Genomic DNA, 24,928 nt, shown 5'->3' with positions numbered 1-24,928 from the left:
CTCTACCAGGTACTAGATCTTATGCTTATTGTTACTGCAGTGTAACAAGTTACTCCAAGAATAAGCAACTCAAAACAGTTAATATTATCTTTCAATTTCCAAGGATCAGGAGTCTATTAGTGGTTCTGGCTCAGGGTTTCTCATGAGGTTACAGTCAAGCTATCAGCTAGGTTTGCAGTCATTTCAAGACTCAACTGCTTCCATACTCACATAGTTGTTAACAAGACTCACTTTCCTACTGGCTGTTGGCTGGACACTTCAGCTCCTGGCCTCTCCACAGATAAGGCTGCTTGCAACATGGTAGCTTTCTTTTCCTAGAGCAAATCATGCAAGAGAGCAAGAACCCAAGGCAGAAGTCTCATTCTTGTATAGTCTAATCTTGGAAGTGACACATTATCACTTCCGCCATATGCTCTTGGTCATACAGACTAGACTCACTCTGGTAGAGTGTGAATGGGTCTCCGCAAGAGGTGAGGCGCATTGGGGGCTGCCTTTGAGGTTGGCAACCACAATTACCTTGATCTCCTAGTTGTTAAATGATATTATTTCATCCGTCTCTTCAGTTTACTTTGTAAAAGTTTCTCATTTACAGTCACGGAATCTGTTAATGATCGGGAAAATTCCACAGACGCCCAGGTTCAGTGAGCTTTGTTCATGCATTTAAGCTTTGTAAAGTGCCAAAACAGTTTATTTAAAAGTATATTGAATCTTTTGCAAAGTTTATCAAGTAAGTTATTTGTTAAGTTAGAACCCTCAGTGCATGGTCTAGGGATCTCTGGAGGTCCCCAGGACCCTTTCAGAGAAGCCATGAGGTCAAAACTGTTTTCATAAGCAAAACCAAAACATTATTTGACTTTTTCAATGCATTGGCATTTGCATTGATGGTGCAAAAGCAAGGATGAGTAAAATGGGTGATTCCTTAGCATGATCAAGATGGTAGTAATTGTACTAGTAGTCATTGTATTCTTTACTGCCACAATTTTTTTTAAAACTACCAATTTTAATTAAGAATGTTAGTCACAGTTGTTTAAAAGCCCAGAACTCCCATTAAAAAAAAATTTTAAAAAAAGAAATAATGTCTTTGGTAAAGTAGCAAAAACTGGATGAATTTTATTAACTCTAGAGCCATGAGTAAACATCTTTTCAGGATTTTGTGTGTTGAAATAGAAAGTATGGGTCAGGTGCAGTAGCTCATACCTGTAATCCCAGCACTTTGGGAGGCTGACGTGAGTGGATCGCTTGAGCCTAGGAGTTCCAGACCAGCCTGGGTAACATAGTGAAACCCTATCTCTGCAAAAATACAAAAAATTAGCTGGGTGTGGTGGTGCGCACCTGTGGTGCCAGCTACTTGGGAGGCTGAGGCAGAAGGATCACCTGAGCCCGGGAGGTGGAGGTTGCAGTAAGCTGATATCACACCACGGTACTCGAGCCTGGACAACAGAGTGAAGACCCTGTCAAAAAAGAAAAAAAGAAAAAAAAAAAAAAGAGGAAGTATGCCTAAAATGTTTCTGCTGTATACCAAAACATGGTGGTTACCAGGAAAAGCACTTGTGTTATTATTAGAGTTGCATGCTGAACTAGCTGCTTTTTTTATGGAATACTATTTTACCTGAAAGAACAACTGACAAATTATAGTTGTTCACACTTGGGTATTTGGCAGTCATTTTCTTGAGAATGAGTAAAGCAAACCTGTCACATAAAACAAGTGACAGTATTTGTTGCCAGTGATAAAGTTTAAGCTTTCTAGTGAAAAACAGAATTTTGGGAAACTTGTATTCGTGTGCTTGATAGCTTCCCAATACTTAGTCTTTTCTGAAGATTGGTAATATTAACAACTGACATTTAAAAAATATTTTTTAGACTGGGTGTGGTGGCTCACGCCTGTAATCCCAGCACTTTGGGAGGCCAAGGCAGGTAGATCACCTGAGGTCAGAAGTTCGAGACCAGCCTGGCCAACGTGGTGAAACCTCGTCTCTACTAAAAATACAAAAAAAATTAGCCAGGCCTGGTGGTGGGCACCTGTAATCCCAGCTACTCGGGAGACTGAGGCAGGAGAATTGCTTGAACCTGGGAGGAGGAGGTTGCTGTGAGCCGAGATCACACCACAGCACTCCGGCCTGGGCAGCAGTGAGACTCCATCTCAGAAAAAAAAAAAAAAATTAATGAATGTGCCAACATTTGAAGATCTTCGTAACTCAGTGAACCAGTATTTTCCAGATGATCAATGCATGATGTTATGAAGTCATCCATGGATGAAAGATCTATTTAAACTACAAGATAGACTGATGGTTTTTTTTTTTTTTTTTTTTTTTTTGGTAGACGGAGTCTCTCTCTGTCACCCAGGCTGGAGTATAGTGGTGCGATCTCGGCTCACTGCAAGCTCCGCCTCCTGGGTTCAAGCAGTTCTCCACCTCAGCCTCCCAAGTAGCTGGGATTACAGGCGCCCACCACCACCCCTGGCTAATTTTTGTATTATTATTAGAAATGGTTTCACCATCTTGGCCAGGCTGGTCTTGCACTCCTGACCTCATGATCTACCCACCTTGGCCTCCCAAAGTGCTGTGATTACAGGAGTGAGCCACTGCGCCCAGCTGACTGATGGACTTTAATGTGACAGATTAAGAACAGTTTACTTACTGCAGTTTCGTGTAGAATCAAACAAGAATAGCCACAGTTTTCTGAAAAAGCTATTAAAACACTCCTCCATTTTCAACTTCGTATGTGTATAAAGCCAGATTTTTAAAAATGCCTTAACCAAAGGTAGGGCATGGTGGATCACACCTGTAATCCCAGCACTTTGGGAGGCTAAGACGGGCGGATCACTTGAGGTCAGAAGTTTGAGACCAGGCTGGCCAGTATGGTGAAACCCTGTCTCTACCAAAAATACAAAAATTAGCTGGGTGTGTGGCACGAGCCTGTAATCCCAGCTACTCGGGAGGCTGAGGCATGAGAATCGCTTGAACCCAGGAGGCGAGGAGGCTGCAGTGAGCTGAGATCACATCACTGCACTCCAGCCTGGGTGACAGAGCAAAACTCTGTTTCAAAAAAAAACCCCACTCTACCAAAATAACACATCACAGCAGATTAAATACAGAAGCAGTTATGAGAATCAAGCTATCTTCTATATTAAATCAGGTATTAAAGAGATTTTCAAAATGAAAAACAATGTCACCCTTCTCATTAAACTTTTATCTTAGTAAATGCCGTAATTTTTTATAAAGATGTTATTTATGTTACCCTGTAATGAGTTTATTGTTATTTTTTAATGAATTAATAAATATTTAAAATTTTCTGATTTATGTTTGTAATACAGTGAATATCAACAAATATAACCTACATAAACAGAAAGCTCTTTGAGGGTCTGCATTAACGTTTTAAGAGGAATATAAAAGAATCCTGAGACCAAAAATTTGAGACCTGCTTCTGCAAGCTGTTAATTATATCAAGACTATATTTGTTTTCTCCTCATAACTAAAGGAGAGATTGATCTGTTAGGTTTCTTTGGAGAACAAGGGGTAGCAACACATACAGCATGTCCTTGAAGCATTTATGTGTTGCTTTTTACTATGCAGCATTGTCCCCTGCACCTTTGGCAACAGCAGCTTGATGTTCTTTGAGGGCCTTACCCCATTTGGGGTGCTTGTATATCAGATACACTCTCTTAGAACTTTACATTTGAAACAAAAATATTTGTTGAGGCTTTTTAAACATTGCTACTTCCCAGAACAGCCTTGCTTCTCTTTGCATCTGCTTCTTTATTCTTCAGTTCTGTGAGTTTTGGTCTTCTTCTCTTCCTTTGTTAATATATGTGCTTTCTGGCATTTCTTCCCAACATAAACCTCCTTACCTATTGTGAAAATCTGTGCTTGGAATTTCCCTTTTATTTAACTTATCCAGAAACCATCGATATTGCTTAGAAACCTTAGCAAACCTTAACAAATACGTAAGAGAATAAACTATACTTACTTCTGAGAACTGCCAAGTGAAAAGGCAGTGATTCATCTTTTTAATTTTTTCCCCCACAGGAAATTAATACATAGTTTTAAAAGATAAGCTCATAGCACAACCTTTGAAGCAGACTTCTATATTTCAATTTGAAAGCATTCATATTTCCTTTCTTGCTTCACACATTAAATATAGAAGAATATGTGTTCCAATTCTGGAGAACATAGAGTAAACATACTCTCTTCTGTCTCTCCCTCTTAATGTAATTATAAGTCTTGGACAGAATGCATGGAGTAGCTATCTGAGGATTCTATCTGGAAATAGGCATATAGGGAAGGAGACCAGAATTTGAAGTTCCACCAAACCAGTGATGAATAGTTTACCATTTTTTCCTTCTCTGGTATCACCCAGCCCAGACTCAAAGGCAGCCTGAAACCTGGAAGTGCACTCCAGGTGTGAACAGAAAGAGCACCAAGAGAAGCTTTCTCTTTCTGGTCTGAGGAGCAAGGAAAGATCTCTCAAGGGTCAAAGATGGTGAAAGAAATCCCAGTTTTTTCTCTTTTTTCGCTTCTTTCTTGCCCTGGCCCCCAGGCAATATTATCCTGGTGGCAGCAGCTGCCTAGCAATGACAGTGGCAACAGGGCAAACATCTAAAACTGAAGGAGGAGAACTCTTTTTCTCACCAAAGGAGCTGTGATCCCCAGAACATGGAACAAATTCCATAGCCTTCCACTGTCTCTCCTGCTGCTTGGCCCTGGGTGCAGATGCAGTTAGTGTGTGACAGAGTGAGGAAACCAAAGTCCAGGAATGCAAGGCTGCTTCAGTATTTGAAAATCAATCAATGTAGTCTACCATATTAAGAGAAAAACCATATGATCTTATAAATTGATGCTGAAATTGACAGAATACAACATTAGTTCATGATAAAAACACTCAGCAAACTAGGAATGAAGGGAACTTCCTCAACCTGATAAAAGGTGTCTAAAAAAGACCACAGCTAACATTCTTAATGGTAAAAATTGGAATGCTCACCACTTGTATTCAACATCATACTGGAAGACCTAACCAGTGCAATAAGGCAAGGGGGAAAAAGCTTGCAGAATGGAGAGGAAATAATAAAATTATTTCTTTTTGCAGATGACAGGACTATGTAGAAATCTCATGAAGTATACCAAAAAAAATCCTGTAAGTTTAGCAAGATCAACACAAAAATCAGTCATACATCACATGAAAACAGCATTTTAAAGTAAAAAAAGAAAAGTCAGTCATATTTCTATTTCCGTATACTAGCAGTGAACAATTCAAAATGAAATTACCAAAACGATGCCATTTACAATGGCTTCAAAACAGAAAGAAAAAGAAATACGTGTAAGTCTAGCAAAATGTGAAGGAACTGTATATGGAAAAATGTAAAATGCTGATGAATGAAATTAAGGCCAGGCAGCACTTTGGGAGGCTGAGGCAGGCAGATCATGAGGTCAAGAGATCGAGACCATCCTGGCCAACACGGTGAAACCCCGTCTCTACTAAAAATACAAAAATTAGCTGGGTGTGGTGGCATGCGCCTGTAGTCCCAGCTACTTGGGAGGCTGAGGCAGGAGAATTGCTTGAACCTGGGGGGTGGAGATTGCAGTGAGCCGAGATTGCACCAGTGCACTCCAGTCTGGCAACAGAGCAAGACTCCATCTCAAAAAAGAAAAAAAAAATTAAGACCGAATGTTCATGTTCATGGATTGGAAGACACAATATAAATTAAGATGTCACTTACCTCCCATTGATCTATAGAGTTAATACAATTCCAGTCACAATCTCAGCAGGATTTTCTTTTTCTTTTCCTTTTTTTTGAGATGGAGTCTTGCTCTGTTTCCCAGGCTGGAGTGCAGTGGCACAATCTCGGCTCACTGGAACCTCCGTCTCCTAGGTTTAAGCGATTCTCATGCCTCAGCCTCCTGAGGAGCTGGATTTAAGGCGTGTGCCACCACACCTGGCTAATTTTAGTGTGTTTTTAGTAGAGATGGGGTTTCACCATGTTGGCCAGACTGGTCTGAAACTCCTAACTTCAGGCAATCCACCTGCCTTGGCCTCCCAAAGTGCTGGGATTACAGGTGTGAGCCATCGCACCTGGCCTAGCAGGATTTTCTTTCTTTTCTTTGTCTTTCTCTCTGTTTTTTTTTTTTTTTTTTTTTTTTTTTTTTTTTTAATGAGACAAGGTCTCGCTCTGTCACCCGGGCTGGAATGCAGTGGCATAATCATGGCTCACTGCAGCCTCGACCTCCTGGGCTCAGGTGCTCTTCCCACTTTACCCTCTTGAATAGCTGGAACCACAAGCATGTGCCACCTTGCCTGGCTAATTTTTTTTTTTTTTTTTTTTTTTTGGTAAAGATGGGGTCTCCCTATGTTCCCATATTGCACAGTCTGGTCTTGAACTCCTGGGCTCAAGTGATGCTCCCACCTTAACCTTCCAAAGTGCTGGGATTGCAGATTTGAGCCACCCTATCTGGCCTCAGCAAGATTTTCTATAGATACAGACTGGCTAATTCTAAAATTTATATGGAAAGGCAAAGGAATTTAAATAACCAAAAAGTGTTATATTGAAAGAAAAAGTCAGACTCATACTACCCAATTTTAAGAATTATGAGAAAGTTACAGTACTTAAAACTATAGAGATTAGTAGAACAGAAGAGAGCATCTAAAAACAGACCCACACAAATATGACTAATTGATTTTTGACAAAGATGTGAAGGCTATTCAATGGGAAAAGGATAGTCTTTTCAACAAATGGTGTGGAAACAATTGAATGTCCATATGCAGAAATGAACTTTGACCATAAGCTCACATCTTGTACAAAAATTAACTCAAAATTATAATCTAAATGTAAAATGTGAAACCATAAACCTTAGAGGAAACATGAAGGAATCTTTATGTCCTCTAGAGTTAGGCAAAAAAATCTTAGATAAGAATTTAAAAACATCCATAAGAAGAAAAATTGATGAATAGGACTTAATCAAAGTTTTAAACTTTTGCTCTGAGAAAAACACTGTTAAGAGAATGGAAAAGCAACCTACAGGTTGGGAGAAAATATTTACAAATCACACCTGACAAAGAACTGGTATCTAGAATATATAAAGAGCTCTCAAAAGAAACAAGTCTATACAACCCTAGTTTTAAATGGGCAAAAGGCTCACCCAAAATAATGTAGATGGTAAAAAAAAAAATTACATGAAAAGATGTTCAACATCATTTACTCATTAAGGAAATACAAATTAAAACCACAGTAGATTCAAATACCAATTAGAATGGACCAAACTTTAAAAAATACTGATAGTGGGGCATGGTGTCACATGCCTATAATCCCTGCTACTTGGACACCTGAGGTAGAAGGATTGCTTGAGGCCAAGAGTTTGAGTTCAGCCTGGGTGATATAGACCCTATCTCAAGAAAAATTAATTTAAAAAAAAACTGACTATAAAAAGTGTTAGTTACATATTTCAAAACATCACGTTGTACATAAGTATGTGCAATTTTCATCTGTTTTTTAAATAGGGATGGGATCTCACTGTTGCCCACGCTGGACTTGAACTCCTGGGCTCAAGTGATCCTCCTACCTTGGCCTTCTGAAGTGCTGAGATTACAGGCGTGAGCCACCACACCTAGCCTATTTTTTAAAAAGCACTAGTGAGGATGTGGAGCAACTGGAACTCTCATATATTGCTGATGGGAATGCGGGATGATACAGCTACTCCAGAAAGTAGTTTGGCCATTTCTTATAAACACATTTTCCATGAGACCATGCAATCCTATTCTTGGGTATTTACCTTAGAGAAATGAGAAGTTTTACCTTAGAGTAAATGAGAATGTTTTAGCATCTCTATTTATAATAACCATAAATTGCAGACATCTCAAATGTCCTTCGGTGGATGAATGTATAAACTATAGTACATGCATGGAATGGAATACTGCCCAACAACAAGAAAAAGTGAACTATTGATAGTGTACCAACATGGATGGACCTTAAAGGCATCATACAGAGTGAAAGGAGCCAAGCTCAAGGCTACATCCTTTAAAAAAAAAGTCCTACACACTTATGGCTTTTTTGTTCTTGTTTTTTGAGACGGAGTCTCACTCTGTTGCCCAGGCTGGAGTGCAGTGGTGCGATATCAGCTCACTGAAACCTCTGCCTGTCAGGTTCAAGCAGTTCTCCTGCCTTAGCCTCCCAAGTACCTGAGACTACAGGTGCCCACCACCATGCCCTTCTAATTTTTGTATTTTAAGTAGAGACAGGGTTTCACATGCTGACCAGGCTGGTCTTGAACTCCTGACCTCATGATCTGCCCACCTCAGCCTCCCAAAGTGCTAGGATTACAGGCGTGAGCCACTGCGCCTGGCCCTTTTTTTTTTTTTTTTTTTAAAAGAGAGAGAGGGTCTCGCTTTATTGCCCAGGCTGGAGTGCAGTGGCATGATCATAGCTCACTGCCGCCCTCAAATTCCTAGGCTCAGGTGATCCTCCTACCTCTGCCTCCCGAGTAACTAGGACCACAGGCACACACCACCACCCTGACTACTTTTTTGTAGAGATGGGTTTTCACTGTGTTGCCCAGGCTGGTTTCAAATTCCTGGCCTCAAATGATCCTCCTGTCTCAGTCTCCCAAAGCACTGGGATTACAGTTATGAGCCACCGGGATCAGTGGTTGCCAGGGTTAGGTGTGACTACACAGGACAGCCAAGGCAGGTTTTTGGATCCTCATTGTAGTGGATGATATAGGGGTCTACATGTGTTAAAATTCCAAACCAGATGCCCTAAACAAGTTAATTTTGTTGTATGCAAGTTAGATAGAATTTTAAAAGATAGTAAGACCTGTATGATTAAAAAAGTAAAAACTTTGTATTCAAGAAAGTAAGCATAGTTTGAGCATATGTTTTTCTGCTGAAAGTGATGTATAAATGGATATGGTCATCTGAGTAAAATGAAGACTTACTTTGTACCTTCCCTGCGCAGCAAGAACTTAACGGTTGTGCCTGCATATTCAAGGGCATTTGACATCAATTGCCTTCTGCCCTGTATGGCTGTGATCAGCACGTTGAGGATAGAAGCAACAGATTAGTACTTAATGGATTTCCTTGCTATTCTTCCCCTTAGTCTGTGTCTCTGTACATTCTTCCCTGTGAAGATCAAAAATATCTATGAACCAATTTTCCTTTTATTGTTTGTTTTGAGACGGGGTATCGCTCTTTCGCCCAAGCTGGAGTGCAGTGGTGCAGTCACTGCTCACTGCAGCCCCGATCTCCCAGACCCAAGTGATCCTCCTACCTCAGCCTCCCGAGTAGCTGGGACCACAGGCACACACCAACATGCCTGGCTAGGTGGGTTTTTCTGGGGGAGAGACAGGGTCTCCCTATGTTCCCCAGGCTGGTCTCAAACTCCTGAGCTCAAGCGACCCTCTCACCTTGGCCTCTCAAAGTGTGGGAATACAGTTGTACAGTTGTAAGCTACCACACCCAGTTGGCTTGCCTTTTTTTGTATGGTGGTCTTTTTAAAGAATCTGTGTCTCTCTCAGACAGGATTTGAGATAGCTACTTTATTCTATCATATAACTTCAAATACTCCCAATTTTTTGTTGGCTTTTCTAATTTTTAAAAATGTTCATATATATTATAAATGTTCAGTCACTGTTATTTTTCCTCAAGAGAACCTCATTCTCTTGAGATTTCTTTATGGAAGGACTCTACTTTCTCTCCGTGGCTGGTGAGGCCTTATCTTACCTGGAACTTTGCCCTTTTTATTTGCTGTTTGTCAATGACCTGGGTTTGTTGGCTTCAGTAGTTCCCTAGGTGCTTTAATTGAAGTTGCCAGCTGGAGTTTATGGTAGTAAGGGGTTGTCCTTTCATTCTCCTACAGAACTGGCCTTAGGCCTTTCCAGAATGGAACCAGCAGAACTCTGTGGTCAGCAAATCCCTTTTTTTACCCCTACAGTATGTCCTCCCTCCCTCATCCCCCCCTTGCTTTAAAGCTTTTGCATCCAAAAAGAACAAAATCAATTGTTCTGGGAACCTGAAATTACAGGACGTAGAATGACTCCTGTCCATTCTTTCTTTCCTCAGGAGGCCCTATTGAAATTGGTTAAATGGTCTGTAATCCAGGGGATCAGATTTTGCTCTATCAGCCATGTAACAAAAGCCATTGTATTGTTGAAAAGCGACTACCTTACAAGCAGAAAGAGATAGCTTCCAGTGGTTCATAACACTTGAACAATAATTTTTTTTTTTTTTTTTTTTGAGACGGAGTTTTGGCTCTTGTTGCCCAGGCTGGAGTGCAGTGGCGCGATCTCGGCTTACTGCAACCTCTGCCTCCCAGGTTCAAGCAATTCTCCTGCCTCAGCCTCCCGAGTAGCTGGGATTACAGGCATGCACCACCGTGCCCGGCTAATTTTGTATTTTTAGTAGAGATGGGGTTTCTCCATGTTGGTCAGGCTGGTCTCGAGCTCCCAACGTCAGGTGATCCACCTGCCTTGGCCTCCCAAAGTGCTGGGATTACAGGCGTGAGCCACCGCGCCTGGCTTTATAATTGTTAGTTTTTAAGTACAGAAATTTGATGTGATGTGAGAGAGAGTTATTTTGATGTTTGATATTCTGATTACACCTGTCATTACAAAAGTAAAAAAAGATTTTTCCCCTCCTTTTTAGGCTGTCATTATTTGTATCAAAAACAAAGAATTTGAAAAGGCTTCAAAAATTTTGAAAAAACATATGTCCAAGGACCCCACAACTCAGGTAAATTTGATACATTTTTGCTCCTGTGACTTAAATTCATCTCATTGCTTTTTGTGGGGAAATAGGGAAAGGGTTCTTGGTCCAGGAATATTACCTAAATATTCTCCTTTCAACATGTAACACCTGCAGCAAGTTATCTTTTATATCCAAGATAACTCACTGTAAAATTGGCTTTTCAAAATTTAGTTTTTATTAGAGAAATTTACATAAATTATTCACTTGCCTTATTTCTGTCTAGTTTATAACAGAACATTGATTTAAATGATCAGCACCAGGTATAGAACTGACAAATGTAACCTTTCTGACTTTATTTACATTAAATGTTGATCCTGCAGATGTGAGGAAGCTTCTTTGGTGAGGACATAGCACCTGTTTCCTGGTGTCAAAAGTTCTGTTGGTCCCCTGCTTTTATTTTTTCTTCTTCCTTTTTATTCATTTGTTTATTTATTTTTTTTGAGGCAGAGTCTCGCTTTGTTGCTCAAGCTGGAGTGCAGTGGTGCAGTCATAGTTCACTGCAGCCTCAACTTCCTGAGCTCAAGCAGTTCTTCCACCTCATCCTCCCCAGTAGCTAGGTTCACAGCTGCTTGTCACCACACATGGCTAATTTTTTAAATTTTTTGTAGAGACAGGGTCTCTTTATGTTGCCCAGGCTGGTCTGGAACTCCTGGGCTCAAGTGATCCTACCACCTCGGCCTCCCAAAGTGCTGGGATTACATGAATCATCATGCCCAACCATTTCTTCTATATACTTTTTTTTTTTTTTTTTTTTTTGAGATGGAGTCTTGCTCTGTTGCCCGGGCTGGAGTATAGTGGCTCGATCTTGGCTCACTGCAACCTCCACCTCCCAGTTTCAAGCAGTTCTCTTGCCTCAGCCTTTGGAGTAGCTGGGATTACAGGTGTGTGCCACCATGCTGGGCTAATTTTTTTAAGTTTTTAGTAGAGACGGGGTTTTAACATGTTGGCCAGGCTGGTCTCAAACTCCTGACCTCAAGTGATCCGCCCGCCTCGACCTCCCAAAGTGCTGGGATTACAGGTGTGAGCCACTGCACCTGGCCTCTATATAAATTCAAATTTTATTATTTGAAAAGGTAATACATGTACATAATACAGAATTCAAAAGGTATAACCAAAGAGTTTGGTGAAAATACTCTCATCTGTGACCCTCAGCCATCTTCCCTTCAGAGGCAACCAATTTCTTTTTTTTTTTCTTTTACCCTTTCAAAGATCCTCTATGCATGTGCAAGGAAATTGTGTGTGTACAGACATCCACATAGATCCATTTTCCTCATTCTTCTCACACACATACGCAATAGCATAGCCTACACACTAATGTGAACACTTTTCTAAATTGCCTTTTTCACTTAATATTATATCTTGGAATCATTCTATGTTAGCATATAAGGAACTTCTTTATCTGTTTTTTATAGCTGCATAGTAACCCACTGTGGCTGAACCTGATTTATTGACCAATCCTTTGTGTTGGGCTTCCCTTCCTGTATGTGTGCCAGTGATTTGCATTGACGGCATTGCAGAAGTTCTCATAGTGTCTGTCTCACCTCATCATCATTGAATTTTTACTGGAGTTCTACTTTCTCATGTTGCAAATATCGGTCCATTGTGTAGAAGCTGAGAAATGATCTCCTGAATATTATTCGAGAAAAGAACTTGGCCCATCCTGTTATCCAGAACTTTTCCTATGAGACCTTCCAGCAGAAGATGCTGCGCTTCCTGGAGAGCCACCTGGATGACGCCGAGCCCTACCTCCTCACGGTGCGCCTTGGCCCTTCTCCCATAACCATGGTGTGCCCTTGAGGATGTGCGGGGAATCAGAATATCTGAAGTGAAAAGAGTTGATCTGTGAAAAAGACATTGAATTGTTTGCACTAGCTTTCTTAATTAAATGCCTTAAAAATGCAAAAGCAGGCCAGGCACAATGGCTCACGCCTGTAATCCCAGCACTTTGGGAGGCCCAGGCGGGTGGATCACCTGAGGTCAGGAGTTCGAGACCTGCCTGAACAACATGGTGAAACCCCATCTCTACTAAAAATATAAAAATTAGCTGGGCGCGGTGGCAGGCACCTGTAATCCCAGCTATTTTGGAGGCTGAGGCAGGAGAATCGCTTGAACCCAGGAGATGGAGATTGCAGTGAGCCAAGATTGCGCCATTGCACTCCAGCCTGGACAACAGAGCGAGACTCCGTCTCAAAAAATAAATAAATAAATAATACAAAAGCAGAGATACTGGCAGAGGCAAATGGAACACACCTGATCTCCCTCATCTGCTATTTTTATCTCCTTTACACATGGTTAATCTGCCATGGTTGAAGTAGAACATTCGCTTGCAATCAATGGTGGTTCCCAAAGGCGATGACTTGTGAACTAAGTTTGGAGGAAGAGTGGTTTGGCAGATGTGGTACGATGGAGTTGCTAACAGGAAGAAGGCATGGTGTGGAGAAAGGTGTCACTGAAAGTATAAAGTTGAAAGAAGCCAAATGAAAACATTCTTTAATTGGATCAAAGAGATAAAAGAATGGAAGCAGTGCGGCTCAGGACAGCATAGGGAAGAACTAGACCCAGGCTGTCATAGATGGGAGACTGTGGTGAAGGAACACTGAGTGAGAGTGGTTTTGTTTTGTTTTTGAAACCAGGACTTTGGCCGAGTACAGTGGTTCACACCTGTAATCCCAGCACTTTGGGAGGCCAAGGCGGGCAGGTTGCTTGAGCTCAGGAGTTCAAGACCACCCCGGGCAACATGGTGAAACCCCGTCTCTACAAAAAATACAAAAATTAGCCAGGTGTGGTGGCATGTGCCTGTAGTCCCAGCTACTTGGGAGGCTGAAGTGGGAAGATCACTTGAGGCTGCCAGTGAGCTGTGGTCATGCCACTGCACTTCAGCCTGGGCAAAAGAAACCAGGACTTTGGGAATGTGGAAAATATTCTGTCTCATAACAGATCTGCTAGGCCCATATTAGGATAGTGTCCATGATCTTAGCAGTCATTTGGTAAATCTCAGATTATTTATAAGCAGGTAGTTTGGGATATTCAGGCAGCAGGTGTCAAGATAGTTGAGCCTGGCCTAGGGTCCTTTCCTTTCTATTCCAGGTAACTGGAAATTATCTTGCTGCTGTCTGTGTGTGTGGACAGAACTCTTGGCTTTTAGGACACCACACATTACAGATAAACATAACTGAAACTGAATAACACTGGACTGATTGGAAATGTCTAAAACTTAAGCCAGAGGGAGACAGATGAACAGATGGAGTTAGAGCAAGATTAGCCTACTCAGGACTCTGTGTTGTATAGGTAAGGATTCTCAAACAGTTGTTAATAAGGCAAAATATTTGTAGAAACAGTTATAAAAAATTCTATACACAAACTGGAAGATATTAGTATAAACATTTATTGCCGGGCATGGTGGCTCATGCCTGTAATCCCAGCACTTTGGGAGGCCAAGGCAGGCAGATCACTTGAGGTCAGGAGTTCCAGGCCAGCCTGGCCAACATGGTGAAACCCCGTCTCTACTAAAATACAAAAATTAACTGGACATGGTGGTGGGCGCCTGTAATCCCAGCTACTTGGGAGGCCGAGATAGGAGAATCGCTTGAACCCAGGAGGTGGAGATTGCAGTGAGCCGAGATTGCACCACTGTACTGCAGCCTGGGCAACAGAGCAAGACTCCCTCTCAAAAAAAATTTATTAGTTATCTTAAGTTTGAATTAAAAAAGCTTGATTTATAAGTCTTGTAAGTTCTCTCCCATTTTATGTCCTTGGTTTTATGCCTAGATTGGATTTATAAGTGAACTTGTTTGCATATTGAGTATATTCTTGGTGAAAGAAGCAGAGAATTAATGCAGTTCTGTGGCCTCTTCTTCCTGATGACATCCTTCCTTCCCCAGATGGCCAAAAAGGCTTTGAGATCTGAGTCTGCTGCCTCAAGCACAGGGAAGGAAGATAAACAGCCAGCACCAGGGCCTGTGGAAAAGCCACCCAGAGAACCTGCAAGGTAAGAAGATGCTCTCTTGTGATCTTGGGTAAAACACTGGGGTGGTCGCTGGAAGCAGTCTCCTCCTTAGGCCAGGATCAGTTCTCTCAGCAGTCTGACCTACTCACGTGTTACAAGGTTACTAATACAAGGCACTGTGGGAGACTGCACACCCTGGGAAGATGAGGAAACAGGATGCCTGGGGTCCCTGACAACTTCCTGATTGGCCATTCCTCAAAGGCTCTTTCACCATTTCTCTCTCCTTGCTCCCCCATGTTGACCCAGTACTTTTCTTGTGGACACCTAATCTCTTAATACATTCAGGAAACACTGTTCAGATCTGTGAGTTGAATCCCAAAACCAGTTCCTGAAGCGGGGGTCACAAGCTTAGATGTCCTTTGAGGGCCTAGTAGGAAACCTAAAGGAACTAAGTGGACCTAGGCTGAGAGCATGGGGCTGGGAACCAGGGGATGTGCTTTTCAGCTTCTTGTGGTTGTTGCTCTGTGGGAGTATCCAAGGATGCTCAGGCTTCAGGTGCTCAGATTTTTGTATGAGATGTCCAGGGGTTTCCATGAGATTTCCCAATTTTTGGATGTTGACAGTTAATCCACTTAAAAAATTTTTTTTTTCATGTTGGTTAGACAACAAGACAGGCTGCCAGATGGATTTGGCCTGCAGGCTGCCAGTTTGCCCACTCCTGACAGTTTTTCCCTAAAGCATACTAACTGTTCCAAATGATAGATGAACTTTATTTTTAAAAGGCAGTTTCTCAATGTTCCAAGACTGTGTGGCATGACTTTTACTCTGAGAATTCTCAAGATCCTGCTCATAAGTGTGTTGTAGGCTGGGTGTAGTGGATCACGCCTGTAATCCCAGCACTTTGGGAGCCGAGGTGGGTGGAGCGCTTGAGCCCAGGAGTTCTAGGATACAGTGAGCTGTGTTCGTGCCACTGTATCCTATCTCTCTGTTCTATCTACTGTCTAGGACAGACCCAGACCCTATCTCTAAAAATAAAATGAGAAGTAAAATAAAGGTTCTCTAACTTGGAGTTTTAAATTCATAATACAACTTACATATTACATTTAAAGCCTCCTCAACTGGAATTTGAAGCTTCAGACTTCAAAAAAGTTGTGGCTGTTTGGATGAGCATCAACAGTGGTGAAAAAGATCTTTGTGCCTATGCTTTATTTGCAGGCAGCTACGGAATCCTCCAACCACCATTGGAATGATGACTCTGAAAGCAGCTTTCAAGACTCTGTCTGGTGCACAGGATTCTGAGGCAGCCTTTGCAAAACTGGACCAGAAGGATCTGGTTCTTCCTACTCAAGCTCTCCCAGCATCACCAGCCCTCAAAAACAAGAGACCCAGAAAAGATGAAAACGAAAGTTCAGCCCCGGCTGACGGTGAGGGTGGCTCGGAACTGCAGCCCAAGAACAAGCGCATGACAATAAGCAGATTGGTCTTGGAGGAGGACAGCCAGAGTACTGAGCCCAGCTCAGGCCTCAACTCCTCCCAGGAGGCCGCTCCAGCGCCACCATCCAAGCCCACCGTTCTCAACCAACCCCTCCCTGGAGAGAAGAATCCCAAGTATGAAGACCTTCTTTGTAGAAATTTTGGGGCTGGTTGGTGGTCCTGGTTGGGCCTGGTATTACTTCCGTGAATGAAGTAACTTTCAGCTAAGTTACTCACCACCAAGGCTTGCTCAGACTGCTAGAATGTGACGCAGGAGTGGTCAGTGACGACGTGGCCATCCCTGCCGGTTCTGAAGCCCCACATGTGGGCTTCCAAGCCTTGCACTAGGGCATGAGTGGGGATGGAAAGGTTTCAGAGCCTCCTACTCATCGCTGCTTTCATTTTTAGCAAACATCTGAGTGTCTTGACTTCTAAACATTAGTCTTGTGTGTTAAAAGAAATTTGTTTGCATTGGGCCACATTATACTTTGACCCTTAAAAAGAGACTGATGAGTATGTATAATTTTGCACCCTTCTGAGCATTTGAGACTTGGCAAGTTCAGTAAATACTTACTAATCTCCCATATCCTGCTAGGTACTGTGGGGCAGTGGCTAGAATACTTTAATTTTGCTCCCCATTGTGATTCTCATCCTGGCTTTGAGTTTTGCTTCCCTTTGTGTCCTGTGGCGAATCCTCCCTCCAGGCAGACTGGCCTGCTTGCTCTCTGGAACACGTTGTTTGTTTCTACCACTGTATTTTTGCTTCCTCTCATTCCCCTCAGTGGACCGTCATCCCTCCATCATTGCTTGTCCAAATCCCATTTGTCCTTTAAAGGGAAGAAGAGCTGTTGTTGATGAAGTGCTTTCTTGGGGCAGAGCACTTTCGTGTATCATCTTACTGAGTCACTACAAACCTCACTCTGTGAGGTGATGATATATCAGCCCCATCACGCAGAGGAGAAGGGCTCAGAAAAGCTCTTAGCTCACCTGAAGTCACACAGCTGGAAGTGGCAAAGATGGGCTTTGGATTTTTAATCCAAGTCAGTCTTGACAGAAAAGGCCACGGCCTGTATACCATGTACAACAAGTTGCCTCTCTTAAAATTCTCCTTCCTCAGGCTGGGTGCGCTGGCTCACGCCTGTAATCCCAGCACTTTGGGAGGCTGAGGCAGGCGGATTGCCTGAGGTCAGGAGTTTGAGACCAGCCTGGCCAACATGGTGAAACTCCGTCTCTATTAAAAATACAAAAATTCGCCAGGCGTGGTGGTGAGCGCCTGTAGTCCCAGCTACTTGGGAAGCTGAGGCAGGAGAATTACTGGAACCCGAGAGGCGGAGGCTGCACAGTGAGCCAAGATTGCACCACTGCACTCCAGGCTGGGCAACAGAGTATGACTCCGTCTCAAAAAAACAAAAACAAAAACAACTTCTCCCTCCTCCACAGACTCCTCCCTGGTCAGCACTTCCCTGCTGTAAGTGATCCACCTTATGGATCTCCCAAGGCCACCTCTGCCTCTGCTCTGTGTTGTATTATTTGGGGACCTGTGGTCTGGCATGCATTGTACTTGGTGCCCCAAAGGGCTGTGGCATCTGATAAGTGACTTATCCTCAGGCACAGATTTGCACTATGTCACCACTACTTGTATGTAGAAGTGAGTCACCAGCTGGCAAATGGGCATAGCTGCTGGGCAGTGGATGCGGCTCCATGCACATTATTCTCATTCGATAGAGGATCTCATTGGCTTCTCACAGCAATCCTGTGCAGTATAGGTATTGCTCCCGGGAACAGATGAGGAAACAGGAGAGTGCGAGATTACAGTAATTTTGTAAATGGGAGGATTTGTGAAGGTTTCAGACATACACCCTCTCTCATATGTCAAGGATATGAAGTCTAATGAATCCCCTAAAGCAGCAGGGGTTGGCAAGCTGTGGCCCTGGGGCCAAATCAGCCTGCTGCCTGTTTTTGTAAATAAAGTTGTATTGGAACACAGTCACACCCATCATCAATGTATTATCTAGGGCTGCTTTCTGTTCAGTGGTAGTTTGTTGAGTAGCCACAGCAGAGACAGCCTTGCAAAGTGAAAATACTATCTGGCCCTTTACAGAAAAAAAGGGTCAGCGTCCCTGCTCTAAAGAAATATGTGTGAGGTGCCCTGGCCGCTTATGGGAAGAAAAGCTGAGCCTACTCAGCAAGGTTTTAGGTGGCTCAGATCTTATAGAGGAACAAACATTGAGCTGGCCTGGGAAGGATGAGCAGAAGGTCGTCGAGCGCATTGGGGGCTGGGGGACTCTAGGCAGTGGGAGCTCCTTACATACAGGCATGAGAAACCCTGGTGTGCCCCTCAGAGTGTCATGGAGCCTATAGTAGGAGAATATGGTGCATAGGAAAGAGTGAAGGTAGGAGAGAGTCTGCATGCTAGATGGGCCAGGCCTGGGATTTCTGTGGTCTAGTGTGTCAGGCAGAAGCTCTCAAGCTGGGCTTCATGACACAATGACCTGTGGAATGCTCAAAAAATACATATTCCCAGGCTCCTGGCTACTGAATTAGAAGAGGCAGGAGAATGCCCTTTAATCTGCTTTTTAAACCATGCCCCAGATAATTCTAATACAACGAATTAGAAGGCCTGATGAGACCCCACTCAGGGAATGGAGGGAGGCAGGGAGGCTGGAGACTGGAGATGGCTGCCAGGGAGCAGGGAGGGGCAGTGGGATCAGGAGGGAAGGCAGGGTTGGCAGTGTCACCTGGACAGGGCCACCATGCCCTGATCTTGTATCTCCCATGGCACCTTGCACATAGCATGTGTTTACTAGGTATTTATTCACCAAGTAAAATAAGGATTCTTTGCTCTTGCGTGTTAAGGAGTGACACCCAAAACACCTGTAAAAAGCCAGCAGAGGGTAACATTTTAGGCATTTTGGGCCACATGAGTTGTCTGTCTGTTCCATATTCTTTTCTTGTTTTTTCTTTTTCTTTTTTTCTTGAGACAGGGTCTCGCTCTGTCACCTGGGCTGGAGTACAGTGGCACAATCTCGGCTCACTGCAACCTATGCCTCCCAGGTTCAAGCGATTCTCCTACCTCAGCCGCCATCCCTGCCCCCATCCCAGTAACTGGGACCACAGGTGCTTGCCACCGCACCCGGCTAATTTTTGTATATTTTGTACAGATGGGGTTTGACCATGTAGGCTGGTCTTGAACTCCTGGACTTAAGTGATCCACCTGCCTGGGCCTCTCAAACTGCTGGGATTACAGACGTGAGCCACTGCTCCCAACCGTCTTTTTTTGATTTTTGTTACAACCCTTAAAAAACGGGCTTGCCATTCTTACCCCAAGCTTCATGGTACACAAGCCACAGCAGCCAGACTGTAGCTTGCCAACACTTGCTAGACCATTGCTCTTCATGTTCAAACTGCCAGTCAGGAGCACAAGGACCAGGAAGTGGCCTGACTTGGCCAGGACCACTCAGCCCATTACAGTTAGGAGGAGCAGCCAGATCTCAGCCCCGTCCACTTGGGAAGTCAGGAGAGGCAGTGAACACATCACCTGAAAGTCAGAGGTCTTGCAAAATCACCACCAAAGCATTTATTTGTACAGGTAATAGTGCTGAGAGTTCAACAGAGGACAGGGAGAAGGTGACCTGTGAAGGCTCTGTAGGGAGGGAGGACAGCCACTCAGGGAACATGACCGACCAGCTGGGGACTGAGGTTCCAACTGGTTTTATTCCAGCACTGGGATAATAAGCACATAGAAAACAAACTGTAACCCCATCTGATTTTTATTTATGAATAGTCATTAACACAAGAATATCCTGAGAAGGGAAAACCTCCTGTAAAATGTTTTCACTTTGTCTCAAGCAAATTATTCTCAAGTAACATTTGGGGATAAGATCCAATGTAAAAACAAGAGAAAGTTAGGTCTACCATTTGTCTCAGCCACTTAGTTAAGTAATTTCATAGAAAACCTATGGAACTCAAGGAATTTTTTCAAGCCTATGTACTTATTCATCAACTTGCTTTTATTATTCATTTGCAAAATACCCAAACAGCATTAAAAATCAGTTTTTTCTTCATGGCGGGCGAAGAATACAGAAATTTGTCTCTACTCTTGGTTAACTTTTGCGGGTCATTTGATTTATATAAATTTCTCAAGACTCTGAATTCAGACACTTTCCATGTTTGTAAAAGATGTTATAATTCTGAGGTCAGATTTGTGCTTTGCTCTGTTCCCAGGGCAGTTATTAATCAGGTAAATGCAAAGTTGATTAGAAGAAATGGGCTATAATTTTCATTGAATAATTTGAGTTTGGGGTTATTTTCAGCTTTTGTACTTTTTTTAGCCACACCCAAGCACTTAACGTTTCATATTCACAGGAAGGATTCTTGTTTGCTTTTTACTCTAATCTTTGATGGTATAACTCCCTCGTGGCTCTCTGACAATCGCAATGTTAGTTCAGCTAATATGTCTCCAGCTCACATTGGGGTTTGTGTTACTGTGCTGGGTGTGCTATGTGTTTGGGATGGACAAAGGAAGATGTGGCCTCCGCCTTCGAGGCGGTCCTGGTTAGGGGCACACTGCAAAGTGGCACTTGGCATGGTGGAAACAGCACTGCAGGCGGGAGGAGAAAGGCTTTGTGTGTGTGTTGGGGTTGGTAGTTAGAGGAGGCTTCACTGAGAACCATGGCCTTGAAAGATGGATGAGATGTCACTTAGCAGGGAAGGGACTCCCAAGCAGAGGGGCTACGGAGAGGCAGCAAAGTACAGAGCTTATGGGAGGAAGAAAGAGCAGAACAGTGTGGCTCTGCTGTTTGCACAGGTGTGGCATCGTGGGGCGGTTGGTTAGAAACTGACGGGCCAGACTGGATGGTCTGGACTCCCCCATACAGGCATATAGATGCCATTGTTCAGGCAGAGAGAAGCCATTAGGGAATCGAAGAGGCATGTGGTAATTTTAGGATGATTGTCCTAAAATCATCTTTGGCTTTGGAAGGGGAAGAGGCTAGCGGCAGAGACTCTAGTTAAGAAGCTAGTGGAATACCGATGAAAGGCTCTGTGAGCTTGAACAAGGGGGAATGGAAACGGAAAAATCCGTCCAGATAATAGGAAGAAGGCATGTCCAAGGAAGAGAGGGAGGAGTTTGCAGGTTCCAAATCAGAAAAATACTGAGACCTTTAAAAGAGTCAAAACCAAACAAGCAAAAAAACAGGAAAATGAACAGATTTTTTAGAGGGGTGGTGATGTGCTTGATGTACTCAGTGCTGAATTTGAAGGGTGTCCTGCAGCCTGAGGGGTGTTACGTGGAGATGCCTGGCCAGCCAGGAGAAAGGACAGTGGCTTTGGGAGGTGCATGCAGGCGAACCTTGATTGTGGTCACAATGGGACAGGAAGGAGTACAGGGCCAAGAGTGAGCCAAGGCCAGAATCTGGGACAATCCAGGATGAATTTGTTTTCAACCTTGTGCTCTCCTTGATCTCCCCTCAGAGTACCCAAAGGCAAGTGGAACAGCTCTAATGGGGTTGAAGAAAAGGAGACTTGGGTGGAAGAGGATGAACTGTTTCAAGTTCAGGGTAAGCAGAAGATTCTCCTTGGCCTCTTCTTGATGCTTGCTGAAGTACAGATGCATGTTACTGTCATGTTAATATTCCAGAAGCTGCTTGTCTCCAAACTAGAAAAAGTTCAGTAAGTTCCCGACCTCATTTTAATTCATGAAGAATCAGTTTTGTTTTTTTTTTCCCTTTTTCAGACAGGGTCTTGCTCTGTCACCCAGGCCAGAATGCAGTGGTGTAAACATGGCTCACTGAGCTTCAACCTTTTGGGCTCAAGTGATCCTCCTGCCTCAGCCTCCTGAGTAGCTGGGACTACAGGTGTGCACCACCACACCTGGCTGTTTTTTTCACTTTTTGTAGAGATGGGGTCTCACTTTGTTGCTCAGGCTGGTCTCAAACTCTTGGGCTCAAGCGATCCTCCCACCTCAGCCTCCCAGAGTGCTGGGATTACAGATGTGAGTTACTGTGCCCTGGTCAAGGAGTCAGTCTGATGTCCTCTCCCATTAAATAATGGAGACTGTCAGAGTAACACCTTATACGCCTTATGTTTAAAGAGAGTTCTTGGTTTTGTTTTAATAACGCCTGTGATATTTAATTATAGTTGATGTTCTTCCTAAAATCCTTCAATTAGATGTGGTAGTAGGGGGTCATTCCCTGCATTTCTTGTTTAAAGAAAAAAAAATCTTAACAGTTTCTATATATAAATCCTTTTTTTTTTTTTTTTTTTTTTTGAGACAGGGTCTCACTCTCATCCAAGCTGGAATGCAGTGGTGTGATCTTGGCTCACTGTAGCCATGACATCCTGAGCTAAAGCAATTCTCCCACCTTAGCCTCTGGAGTAGCGGGGACTACAGGCCCTTGCCACCATGCCCAGCTAATCTTTTTTTGTATTTTTAGTAGAGACAGGGTTTCACCATGTTGGCCAGTATGATCTCGAACTCCTGGGCTCAAGCAATCTGTCCGCCTCATCCTCCCAAAGTGCTGGGACTATACTTGTGAGCCACCATACCCTGCCAAAATTTTTTTCTTTTTTTCTTTTTTTTTGAGATGGAGTCTCACTTTGTTGCCCAGGCTGGAGTGCAATGGTGCGATCTCGGCTCACTGCAACCTCCGCCTTCCAGGTTCAAGTGATTCTCCTGCCTCAGCCTCCTGAGTAGCTGGGATTGCAGGTGTGTCGCACCACGCCTGGCTAATTTTTCTATTTTTAGTAGTCGGGTTTTCACCATGTTGGGCAGGCTGCTCTCAAACTCCTGACCTCAAGTGATCTGCTCACCTCAGCCTCCCAAAGTGCTGGGACTACAGCCATGAACCACTGTGCCCAGCCCAATTTTTTTTTCTATGATAAGAAACTTTTCTGGCTAGGCATGGTGGCTCATGCGTATAATCCCCATCACTTGGAGAGGCTGAGGCGGGAGGATTGCTTGAGCCTAAGAATTAGAGACCAGTCTGGACAATATAATGAGAACCCCTATCTACACACACACAAAAAAAAAAAAAAAAAAAAAGCCAGGCATGGTGTCACACACCTGTAGTCCCAGCTACTTGGGAGACTGAGCCGCAGAGGTTGATGCTGCAGTGGGCAGTGATCATACCATTGCACTAGACTGGGTAACCAAGTGAGACCTTGTCTCAAAAAAGAAAGAGAGAAAGAGAGAAAGACAGAGAGAAACTTCCATAATTAATAACTTCATAGCATTTGTGTTAGAATCTCTTCCCACCACATTTTGCATTCTAATGGAAATATCTAAGGGCTAAACCTTAATGTAGGGGGTTGTAAAGACTTTTGTAACATAGCAACAATAATCCTTTGCCAGTCCCAGAGGTTTTGTCCTTGACAATTACCTTCATTGGCAAAAATGTAGTTGGTAAGATAAGATCATGTGGAAAGTGGGGGAAGTAACAGAAAAACAAGAAAAATGACATTAAATGTTTAAAAACAACAGGATATAAAACTTCTAGAAGCTGCATGCAGTGGCTCACACCTGTAATCCCAGCACTTTGGGAAGCTGAGGTGGGCAGATCCCCTGAGGTCGGGAGTTTGAGACCAGCCTGACCAACATGGAGAAACCTCGTCTTTACTAAAAATACAAAATTAGCTGGGCATGGTGGCTCATGCCTGTAATCCCAGCTACTCAGGAGGCTGAGGCAGGAGAATCACTTGAACCCGGGAGGTGGACATTGTGGTGAGCGGAGATCGCGCCACTGCACTCCAGTCTGGGCGACAGAGCGAGACTCTGTCTCAAAAAAAAAAAAAAAAAAGAAAAGAAAAGGCAACATTACATAAACATGAAACCTGCTAGAATGTCTGCCTCAGCAGATGCTGATGTCCTAAGCAGTATCTCCTAAACAATGGAAGAAGATGCTCTGGAAAAGGGACACTGACAGGAACAGATTACTTTTTTTTTTTTTAATTAATTTTTTTTTTGAGACGGAGTTTTGCTCTTGTCACTCAGGCTGGAGTGCAATGGCACGATCTTGGCTCATTGCAACCTCCATCTCCCAGGTTCAAGTGATTCTCCTGCCTCAGCTTCCTGAGTAGCTGGGATTACAGGTATGCGCCACCACACCCAGCTAATTTTTGTATTTTTAGTAGAGATGGGGTTTCACCACGTTGGTCAGGCTGGTCTCGAACTCCTGACCTCAGGTGATCCACCCACCTCAGCCTCCCAAAGTGCTGGGATTACAGGTGTAAGCCACCACGCTTGGCCAGGAACAGATTACTTTTAAATTATGAACTACTTCATACTACAGTGAAAGCAGGTTTCTAAAGCGAACAAATCCCAAGTAGCTGGGACTACAGGCACCTGCCACCATGCTCAGCTAATTTTTGTGTTTTTAGTAGAGACGGGGTTTCACCATGTTGGCCAAGCTGGTCTTGAATTCCTGGCCTCAAGTGATCCACCCGTCTCAGCCTTCCAAAGTGCTGGAATTATAGATGTGAGCCACCACACCCAGCCTCCCTCTGGTTTTTTTAAAAATCCAGAGGTTGCCGGGCTCAGTGGCTCATGCCTGTAAACCCAGCACTTTGGGAGGCTGAGGCAGGTGGATCACAAGGTCAGGAGATCGAGACCATCCTGGCTAACATGGTGAAACGCTGTCTCTACTAAAAAAAATACGAAAAAATTAGCTGGGCGTGGTGGCAGGTGCCTGCAGTCCCAGCTACTCGGGAGGCTGAGGCAGGAGAATGGCGTGAACCCAGGAGGCGGAGCTTGCAGTGAGCCGAGATCGTGCCACTGCACTCCAG

At 43.5% G+C, this 24,928-nt stretch overlaps 1 protein-coding gene across 4 annotated transcripts in view; it reads left to right on the top strand.

Annotated features, from left to right (window-relative positions):
* Window positions 1-24,928, top strand: part of TERF2 (telomeric repeat binding factor 2) — a 33,080-nt gene that overhangs the window by 3,047 nt on the left and 5,105 nt on the right. For 3 of the 4 annotated variants that reach the window (XM_024233278.3, XM_024233276.3, XM_024233280.3), the window contains exons 4-8: window positions 10,627-10,713; window positions 12,337-12,483; window positions 14,610-14,716; window positions 15,890-16,282; window positions 21,620-21,705. In XM_024233278.3, coding sequence (XP_024089046.1) covers window positions 10,627-10,713; window positions 12,337-12,483; window positions 14,610-14,716; window positions 15,890-16,282; window positions 21,620-21,705 — 820 coding nt within the window. The remainder of the gene's footprint in view (window positions 1-10,626; window positions 10,714-12,336; window positions 12,484-14,609; window positions 14,717-15,889; window positions 16,283-21,619; window positions 21,706-24,928) is intronic. The other variant, XM_024233281.3, reaches the window with a different exon arrangement.

This window comes from Pongo abelii, chromosome 18 (genome assembly GCF_028885655.2).
Source record: "Pongo abelii isolate AG06213 chromosome 18, NHGRI_mPonAbe1-v2.0_pri, whole genome shotgun sequence".
NCBI classification, from domain to species: domain Eukaryota; kingdom Metazoa; phylum Chordata; class Mammalia; order Primates; family Hominidae; genus Pongo; species Pongo abelii.
The sequence above is the reverse complement of the archived record's forward strand: the minus strand, read 5'-3'. Positions and strand labels throughout refer to the sequence as shown.